General features: G+C 37.6%; 1 protein-coding gene across 3 annotated transcripts in view; it reads left to right on the top strand.

The window, feature by feature from the left end:
• Positions 1-741: 741 nt before the first annotated feature.
• The window catches only part of Top2 (topoisomerase 2), an 88,377-nt gene continuing 78,960 nt past the window's right edge, over positions 742-10,158 (top strand). The window contains exon 1 of one of the 3 annotated variants that reach the window (XM_068380353.1): positions 742-1,165. In XM_068380353.1, the coding sequence (XP_068236454.1) occupies positions 1,145-1,165 (21 nt within the window). In that variant the 5' untranslated portion in view covers positions 742-1,144. Of the gene's footprint in view, positions 1,166-1,858; positions 2,037-10,158 lie in introns of those variants that run through there. The other 2 variants (XM_068380354.1, XM_068380352.1) reach the window with 2 other exon arrangements.

Raw genomic sequence — 10,158 nt, 5'->3', positions numbered from 1 at the left:
ATAATTAGTAAGTGAAACATGTTTTATAAATGAAAAAAAAAAAAATAGGCCCGCCATGATCTATCATAAAATAAAACGCAATTTAACTTGTATTATACGTAAAGAATGAATACTTCAAGTTCTTACATTTAAATCTAAAAGACAGAAAATAATGGATTCTTGGCGGTGTCCCCAACACTCCCATTGCAATGAAGCGTAGTAAAGCGTAGGTCAGCTTCGTTACATTCGGTAAATCCGGGCCCCGGGAAACCTTAGCTTGAATTCAGAACGCCCGCCTTAAAACGTTGCCACTTTGTGTTTGATCTTCTTTATTTTATTAGACTTAAAATGTTAGTTGTACCTTCTACTGCGCATATAACATAAACTGGCATCCAGTGCATAAGTTCAGTTGCCATTAAAGAGTCTGCTAAAACGTACTTACAAATTATATTATATCCATAGAAAAATTGTTACCATACAACGCTATTTCAACCAGATGAAGCACCATTCGTCAGCTCCAGAGTTGCATTACATAATCAAATCAGCCAAAATCTTATTTAAGTAAACAATCATGGGCAGTTAATTATAGGCGTAATTTATGACATAGAAATAACCTGGCTGAATGTAATGTGATGACTTACATATACGAAAAATAACGGTTTTCCTGTACTATAAACTAAGAAGCCGAGCTGAGTGAGAAGCCAGGAGTTAGAGAAAAAGAGAGAGAGGGAGAGAGAGAAGGAGAGTGAGAGAGAGAGAGAGAGAGAGAGAGAGAGAGAGAGAGGAGAGTCGGTAGAGAAGTCAGTGAGCAGCCTAAGAGAAAGACGCTTGCTTTCAGATTGGGCTGCGCCAAGTTGCATGTCTTTGTCTCAATGCACATCATTATTTAGTAAATGTGATTCACATAGGAGGTATCCATCTCACACAAGTACCCGTGGCCTACGGGGCTGCTATGTGCAGTGACATGTGATATATTTCAGTGCAGATTATTTTGTGTTTGGGTTTTTTAAGAGAAATCACTGACGTTTCCGTGAATTGCAAATGGGCCCAAGTGATATTTGAGTGCAATACCTGGCAGATCAAGCACATTACTTTGCCGGCTCTTATTTATTGCATTAGTTTGACGTAGGTAAATCTTGCAGCAGTCCCCACGAAGTGAGCAATCATGCCTGCCGTAAACGGAACTGTAAGTAGCCCACCAAAATCCATGTTTTCTTGTTGACAGGTATTTAAAAGACATGTTTATGATGGCATGCTTTGTTTATACAGCTATATTATTCTCATCTTTACCATTGTATTTAAGAAATGTGCATACTAATCGCAATAAAACGATTTCATTACATTTGTGTTGGGCGGCAGCAAGAGGAAGCAATTTCACATGTTTTTTTTTTTGTAAACGTTATTGTTATTTCTTTTCCCTGTTGGCGGTAAGGACTTGATAAACATTCGCAAACTATCTTATTAGAGGGAAATTTATTTAGTTTTAGATTGCAATTATAAATAATAAAAACTAAATCATATGCTTATGGCGGGTTTTCTTAATGGTTCATTGTATAGCTTTAGCGGGATAACAGGAGGATAATAAATGATGCGCACCGGCGATCCTCAACTGTTGAAGCGCGGCTACATCGATGGGATGCCATAAACTTATTTTTTTTAAAACCTTACAGATATTAACATTTATATAGCTTAATACTATTTGAATGCTGATATTTTTTAAAGCATATTTGATTTAATTTGCGTTAATTGTGAGTAATATACTGAGAAAAGGAGTAATGTGAAAATCTTAATTGTTATGCTAGTGGCAAATTGGCAATGGTTCCTAGTCACGTGACTTTGCTCTCCTCTTCCCATTGGTCGGGCGTTGAGATCTGGCGCCTTTATGAACTTCAAGTTCAAAATACGGACGACTTCGGTTCGGCCGCCTTAACACCAGGCGCAATTTTTGCGTTGTGAAAATCAAACGCAAATTGTCTTTATGTTTTAAGTTCTGCATTGAATTAGAGAAAATTAATACCCAGAGGATACGGAAAATGGCGGTAGACGGTCCCTTAAAGGTTAGAATACGAATTGGTTTGTTTATTAGCAAAAGTAAGCAGTTCCCTAGGTCACAGGTGAATCATTTTCTTAGGTTAATTTTCGATCTAGATTTCCTTCTCATTTATTTTCTAGTGTTATTATCTTATTCCCTGTAAGGTTACCTTTTTGGATAGTACCTTTGGCTTAGCTGTGCTCAGTGCCAGTCTTCCTTGGCTAATTTAAACTCTAGGCCCATGGATTCTTTTCTTAGCTTACAATAATTAATTAATACGGAGTTTGAAAGACAGTCAAGAAATAGGAACAGGTATAGATATTTATATAGGGAAATATATGATAACTTGGAATTTTATTTCAAACTGATCAGTCTGGGTTGTTTACACCAACACCCTGATGTAAACAAGGCAGACAGCCATAGCATCACCCCTAAGACAGGCATTCTCGAGATCTACTACAGTAACAATGACAACTCGCTAATGAGCAAATACGACTTATGTGGCGTTAAATAGCAGTGAGGACTACATCATTGCACTCACAATTAAAACCTGGGGTTTGGCTCATACCAGACCCACCCTCGGTGGCAATACCCTGGTTGGATTTGGGTAAATTTGTGGTGATGTTACATCAGCTGACACCAGAGGCACGTGCAGCTATGTCAAATGCAACTTCAAATCGAGTCATGTTTTCCCAGGCTGCACAGACTCATAGTGGGACAACACACGGGTGACTACATGGCATAAAGAATGCTGCAGGGGAAACTTATTGGTAGCAGAGAAGTACGATTATGCTCTGTACAGTTCCTTGAGGGGGACAGCTATGGGAAACTTCTCACCAACTATTCACAGGCGACTTCAACCACCTAGCTATAAACTGGACGCCCAACCAAGAAATACCAGATAACACAAGAGAAGACAGCCCTCTGGCAAAATTTGCTGGGTGTGTTAAAAGATACCTACATGTATCAACATGTTACAGAGCTTACAAGATATTGTACTGTCTAGACGCCAACTCTTGATGACCTGCTCTTCACTTATGTACAGGAAATGATTGAACAACTAAGAAACTTTGACCATTTTAGGAGAAAGGTGTCATATTGGAATTGCATGCAAATTATATGTGGTACTCGTCACCCAGCAAACTAGCTCTGAAATACAACAAAGCAGATTACACAGATATCAAGCATGAACTACAAGGAAACTGGTAGAAGCTACATGGGAAAACAGTACTGGAGATGGTTGACATAATTGACAACGCAAGCACTGAAGCAGTAAGCCGCAACTCTGACCAAAAGACCCCAGTCCGGACCGATATGCCATACTCAAAGTGAAGAATAAATATCATGCATGGATTCATCATCTCAACACTAAAGATGGCTGGGATTATCTAAACTACATTGCTACTAGAAATGAAGCAACCCAGAGTTTGAACGCAAGTAGCTAAAAAGGCCAGGATAAACAGCAAAGCCATCTGGAACTATTTGAATAACAGATGTATAACAAAGACAACACTGGTGGATCTATGGGAAAGGAATGACAACTTTGTATTGGATGACAAGGGCAAGGTTGACATACGCAACCAGCAGTACTGTACTGCAGCATTTTCATAATTGAAGATTTGTCGCATATGCCATACTTCACTCCAAAGCCCTTGCAGTCAGAGCTGCAAATCATTACCAAAGGAGAGAGTCTAAGAAACTGGAGGCACTCAGAATAGACAAGGGACCAAGTCCAGTTACATGATCTACTCCAGTGTACTGAATGAGCTGGCGGAGATCCTGATCTAATAGTCTACCCATTGAGCTTTCTTTTCAAACAAAGCACATTACTAGGTGAAGTGGCCAAACGGGAAGATTGTCGCGATGATCACAATATTTAAAAAAAGCAGCTGGACAGATCCAGCCTTCTAACAGACCCATGTGTCTAACATCTGTTGTATGTAAGGTACTAGAAAGGATCATCTTGGAAGATATTAATGAGCATCTGAAAATCAGCATACTTCTGTGTAGGGCACAACATGGGTTTATCTCTGACAAATTCACTGTCACATTCTTGAAGCTGTAGGTGTATGGTCTGAAGTGCCTAGTTGCAATCCATCAGTTGATAAGGTCTGCCCAAATGCTTGCTAGGCCAGATTGAGATCTTTGTCTTAAAGGGCAGCTCACTTAAGTGGAATCAGCACTTCATGACATCGTTACAACCGTAGGTTTCAGTTAACGAGCGGTTTCTCCGAATGGGCTTACATCAGGAGCGGTGTTCCTTAAGGTACGGTTAAGTTATGGTGTCCCTCTTCTCGCTTTTTATTTGCGACATCCCAGACCTGCAGAACTACATCTCTGTGTTTGCAGATGACACAAAGATTTACCAGGCTATCTTAGACATGCACGAAGCCTATCAGTCCAATCACCAGAAAGGTCTTGACTAGCTGCAACAATGGACTTGCACGATGCAAATGCTCTTTCATCCAGAAAAGTAAAAGGCAGTGAACCTTGGGACAAAGAACCTTAGACATGACCACACCGTGCAAACACCCGAGAGAAAGATACACGCACTTGGTATCGCAACAGAAGAGAAAGATCTGGGAGTTATCATTGACCTAAAGCTTATGTTCTCCAAGCACATCCAAGCTTGGATAAAACCAAACAGTTTCCTGTAACTTGAAACCTATATTCTCAGTTCTGGATCTCCACAGTCTTTCGTCTGGCTGCATTCAGAATATCCTTCTGTAGTTTGTTCCCTGAAACTCAAACTGGGATGTGCAACGGCGAGCCACCAGATTAGTCTAAGTGCTACCTTTTCTCGCTTATACAGAATGTCTCACAGCTCTAGGTCTACTGAACTATTGGTGACAGAGAGCTGACATCATTCAGGCCTACGAGATCTTAACTAGAATTCGACCATATCCGGTTTGAAAGAATACAGTATTTGTGGTAACTACAGTATATGTTTAAAGCTTACATTCAACACTGACATGTGGGGCCATGCCGTGAAGCTACAAGTGCAGTGGCAACCATCGCCAAGGAATTCCTTTGCAACAAGAGGGACGAATTCTTGAAACAGTCTCGGTCAAGAAGCAGTATAGGCTCCCACTGTAAATGCTTTCAAGTCCACATTTCAAGTTCTTGTATTAACCACACGGTTAATTGTGCAGTATAGTGCTCTTCCAAGTGACCGCCTTGGTAATCAGAAGAGTACCAAATAAGCTTTGGTACGGATCTAATTACTGTACTCTATTTGAGTACCAAATGACCATACTATAGGTAAATAACTAAAGGTAAATTATCATCTTGATGGTTGGTGCATTTCTGACAATTGGAGAAATGCCCTCGTTTATTTTCCATACCTTATACAGTATAGAACAAATATTAAGGCTTTCAATAATAAATTGAAGACTGGTTTCTAAGTGCTTTGATAATGTGAATGTAATAGTCAGAATACCTAAGAATATACTGTATACGACAAATAAATCTTGTAGGTCATATAGTGTGTAAGGTTTCCTTGTGTGATAGAATCAGGAAAACAGCCCTTGGTAAATAAATAATACTTCAATTACTAGCTAAACTGGAATTCGCTATAAGAAATGGACGAGTGCTGGCTAGTTTGGTATTTTTCTCTATTACTGTAATTTTAATAAAGACTGGGGCATAATAACTTACGTATCGGTCACATTAAAATGTGAAATATATTTTTCACTCCATTGTTTACATATGAGATTGAAGGGGACTTATTACGCATGCTTGGTTCCGATTGTTATGGAGAGCTTTCTGTGCATTTACAATGACGTAAATGTCAGGTGGTTTTTTAAACCAATTAACAGCTTAAAAGTACTTCTTCATAAGTTCCCAGATGTTGTTCGACAACAGCCATTGTTTTTTCACCTTCCCCTCCAGTTTCAACTTCACCACCATCACTTAAAGATGTCTCCAAGATTGAACTTAAGGGAAGTACATCAAACTGTTTTGAAATTTAGTGTAATTTTGTTTATTTCGTCAATGGATTATGATGGAAATGCTCTCCATTCGGTTTATAGCTATTGTTAATCGTGAAATTAAAAAATACAGTGAACCCTCGTTTATCGCGGTAGATAGGTTCCAGACGCGGCCGCGATAGGTGAAAATCCGCGAAGTAGTGACACCATATTAACCTATTTATTCAACATGTATATTTAGACTTTTAAAACCTTCCCTTGTACGTAGTACTGTTAACAAACTACCCTTTAATGTACAGAACACTTAATGCATGTACTACAGTACCCTAAACTAAAACAGGCACAAATATTAAAGGCAATTTTATATCATGCGTTTCCTAAACACGTTAAAAAATGGCAACCAATGTTTTGTTTACATTTATCTCTGATCATAATGAAGAAACAAACTGGAGGTAGAGCTTTGCTTATTACCCAGACATATTTCCCATACTATTCCCTTAGAACTACATCACGTCTTCCTACTTTAGATATATATATATATATATATATATATATATATATATATATATATATATATATATATATATATTTATATGTATACACATACATACCTACATATATACATACATATACATAAATACATGCATACATATATATATACAGTATATATGTTACTGTATATATATGGGGTTATGGAAAAAATCCGCGAAGTGGTGAATCCGCGATGGTCGAACCGCGAAGTAGCGAGGGTTCACTGTAACCTAAATAATGATGCACATTTTTTAAAAGCTCCTTATGTTATCCCTCAAAAGTTTGATTCTGACTTAATTTTTAGGGAAGACCAGCACATTTTCTACGGCAAAGCTTTTGTAAAGATTGCCCCCCAAAAAATAAGAGAGATGTAGATGTCAATCATAGTTATTGTGATGTACTTTATCATAATGTAGGGATTTATTTGTGATTTACTTTTAGTTTGCGACCTGGGAAAGTGGTCCGGTCAGCGGTTATTATTATCATTACTTGCTAAGCTACAACCCTAGTTGGAACAGCAGGAAGCTATAAGCCCTGGGGGTCCAACAGGGAAAATAGCCCAGTGAGGAAAGGAAATAAGAAAAAATAAAATATTCTCAGAAGAGTTAACAAAATTAAAATAAATATCTCATATAAACTAAAACCTTTTAACAAAACAAGAGGAAGAGAAATAAGATAGAATAGTTAGCCCGAGTGTACCCTCAAGCAAGAGAACTCTAACCCAAGACAGTGGAAGACCATGCTAGAGAGGCTATGGCACTACCAAAGACTTAAATAATAATGGTTTGATTTTGGAGAGTCCTCCTAGAAGAGCTGTTTACCATAGCTGGAGAGTCTCTTTTACTCTTACCAAGAGGAAAGTGGCTACTGAACAATTACTGTGTATTAGTTAACCTCTTGAGTGAAGAAGAATTGTTTGGTAGTTATAGTGTCAGGTGTATGTGGACAGAGGAGAATATGTAAAGAATAGGCCAAACTATTCGGTGTGTGTGTAGGCAAAGGGAAAATGAACCGTAACGAGAGGGAAGGATCCAATGTAGCACTGTCTGGCCAGTCAAAAGACCCTGTGACTCTCTAGCAGAAAGTTTTTGACCTGGGAAGGGGGCCCAGGGGCTTGCCCCCTCCTTGCTATAGGTTATGACCTGGGAACTGGTAAATGAGGTTAGGTGGGTTTGTTAGAGGTTGTGACCTGGGAACTACTAGGTTAGGTTAGGTGGGTTTGTTAGAGGTTGTGACCTGGGAACTACTAGGTTAGGTTAGGTGGGTTTGTAAGATTACCCTTTTACAAATCTCAAAAGTGTTAAATAATCACGTTTTGGCCGTTTTCAGTCACTTAACGAACCATATATTTTTCCAACGGGTTATCTTATGCTTACTCTATTTTGAATTTCTGACCATTATTATTGCTGTAAATGACGTTTTTTAACATTTCCCCACCCAAAAAAAACCGGTATTCGACTCCCGTCCCCCATAATCGTCGTTATATAAGTGGGCCCAAAAACTCAAACGGGTTGTTTGCCCCAATTATCCTGGTCAGAAATGCACAGAACACAAGATAGTGAGTAGGAAAATATATGGTACATGTATTTGGCTAGGAATTATTAAAGTCATAATTACAGAGGTATGCTATTTCCGGATGTTTAGAACACTTGGAATGATTTTGATTCTATACCCAATTATGCCAGGATTGAAAAACTAAATTATTTTTATGAAATTTGCTGACAATCTAGTGTTTAATGGTAATAGTCAATGGTGTGGGCAAGCCATGTATTATGTCTATCTTTAGTCTGACATAGTCAGCTTGTCGAGAAGCCCTTTATCTCTAGATTGTCTAGATTCAGAGTTTTTAGTGGTTTTAGAGGTGGCGTCTTCTCGATTTGGTAGTATCTACGGTTATATTTATTTAGACCTCCCACTTACGTTCTGATTTATATTTTTCCGGGTTAAAATACGTTAAAACGAGATTTCTTGCGGGTGAATTTAGTTCAATTTGAGAGGCGTAAACTTTATTACTTGTCAAATCAATTTTCTTTATAGGAAATTGTATATTTTGTTTGGTCTGAAATAAGATATGAAGGTAGTTTTATGATTTACGAAATATGATTTAAGTATTACCATGCCAGGATTGAAGCAGGTTGGAAAAAAAAAAAAAAAGGTGAAGATTTAGTCTTAGGGTGAGATTAGAATACAGCAGTCTAAGGGAGTTTGCAGGGGGCGTAGCCAACTCTGTTGGCAAGTAGGTAAGGATGCGGCTCTTAGGTTAGGTTAGGGTTGGGACTTACTCTTAGGTAAGCTAAGAATACAGTAGTCTAAGGGTGGTTAACTTGAGGGGCATACCTCTTGTGGTAGGCAAGTACAGTAGTTAAGGACTAAGGATGCAGGTCTTTGGTTAGGTTAGATGGGGAACCTTAGATTAGGTGGTGCTCTTGTTTGTTACTATTTTAAATTGTGGCTTTTCAGTCATGACATTAAAAATTTTATACCTGGTCTGTCCTAACAAACTACACAAATTTTCATAATGGTGAAAGAATAAACCCTATAAATCATAGGGGAAAAAATGGAGAAAAAGGCATTATTTCATTGTTCTATAATGTCTCTTTAAGTTATATACTGTACTGTGCCAACTTTCAATGCTATAGCTATAAAACTAAGGGTGGAGTTAGAATTTGAAGGTCATATAAGTATAGAATTTGAAGGTCAGTAAGTATAGTTTCGAGATATGACCGTTTAAACCTTTTTGTATTTTTCCAGACTATAAGTAAATCATGATTATTGTGAATTCTATATTCCTTTTTAGGTATTTTACACCAAAGCTTATCATAATTTAAGTTTAAATGATAATTCCTTTGCCTAATATCTTGTCCCCACCCTTCCTTTTCCTGTTCTCTCTCTCTTTACTAACATCGCTGATATGCAAATAGAGGATTTTCTTCTGTATGTTAGTGTGATAGTTTGATTGTCTTTTCCTCTTTGACATGATAAAATTCTTTCTGACACAAAGAAAAACACTTAAAAGCAAGTGAAAGTTAGAGGTCAAACTCGAATGTTTTGTATATTCACGAAGGAAATATTAATAAATCATGATTTTTTTTAACTTTATATTCCTCTTTGGGTACAGTATTAATAAACAAAAACTAAGATGTTCATCATAATTGAAGATCCCTTTGCCCAATACAGTATCCCTCTTCTTTATGCTCCTGGTCACTCAGTTTCGTGCCTTTTTCTATTCTCTTTCACTAACTGCTAATATCACTGATATGTGACTTAGAGTTCATTTTTTTCTGTATGTTAGTGGGATGTTTTGATTGTCTTTTCCTCTTTGGCATGATGAAAATCTTGCAGAAATAAAGAAAAACGTGTAAAACATGGAATGTCAGACTCGACGAAAACTCTCTTGAGGTTTCTGCGCGCACTTAATGCATGCAAGCTCATAATCCTGTCTTGTGACTTGAAAAATCTCTGCAGATGCCATTGCTTACAATTTTTTTTTTTTTATTAAAATGTTATAATTATCAAAATTTACAATACCAAGAAATATTGCATTTTCTTGTATGGATCAATGTTTTTGGCTTAACGGGTTACTTTGATTAATTACTTTGTAGCTATGAAAGTAAGAGGATTTTTGACAAAATATTCCATATCTACATTCTTCAATGTCAGGTGAAGCTCCTTGGATTTTTTCATGTT

This window comes from Palaemon carinicauda, chromosome 9 (assembly GCF_036898095.1).
Source record: "Palaemon carinicauda isolate YSFRI2023 chromosome 9, ASM3689809v2, whole genome shotgun sequence".
Classification (NCBI taxonomy): Eukaryota; Metazoa; Arthropoda; class Malacostraca; order Decapoda; family Palaemonidae; genus Palaemon; species Palaemon carinicauda.
Note: the sequence above shows the minus strand (reverse complement) of the source record. Positions and strands in the feature narration are given on the sequence as shown.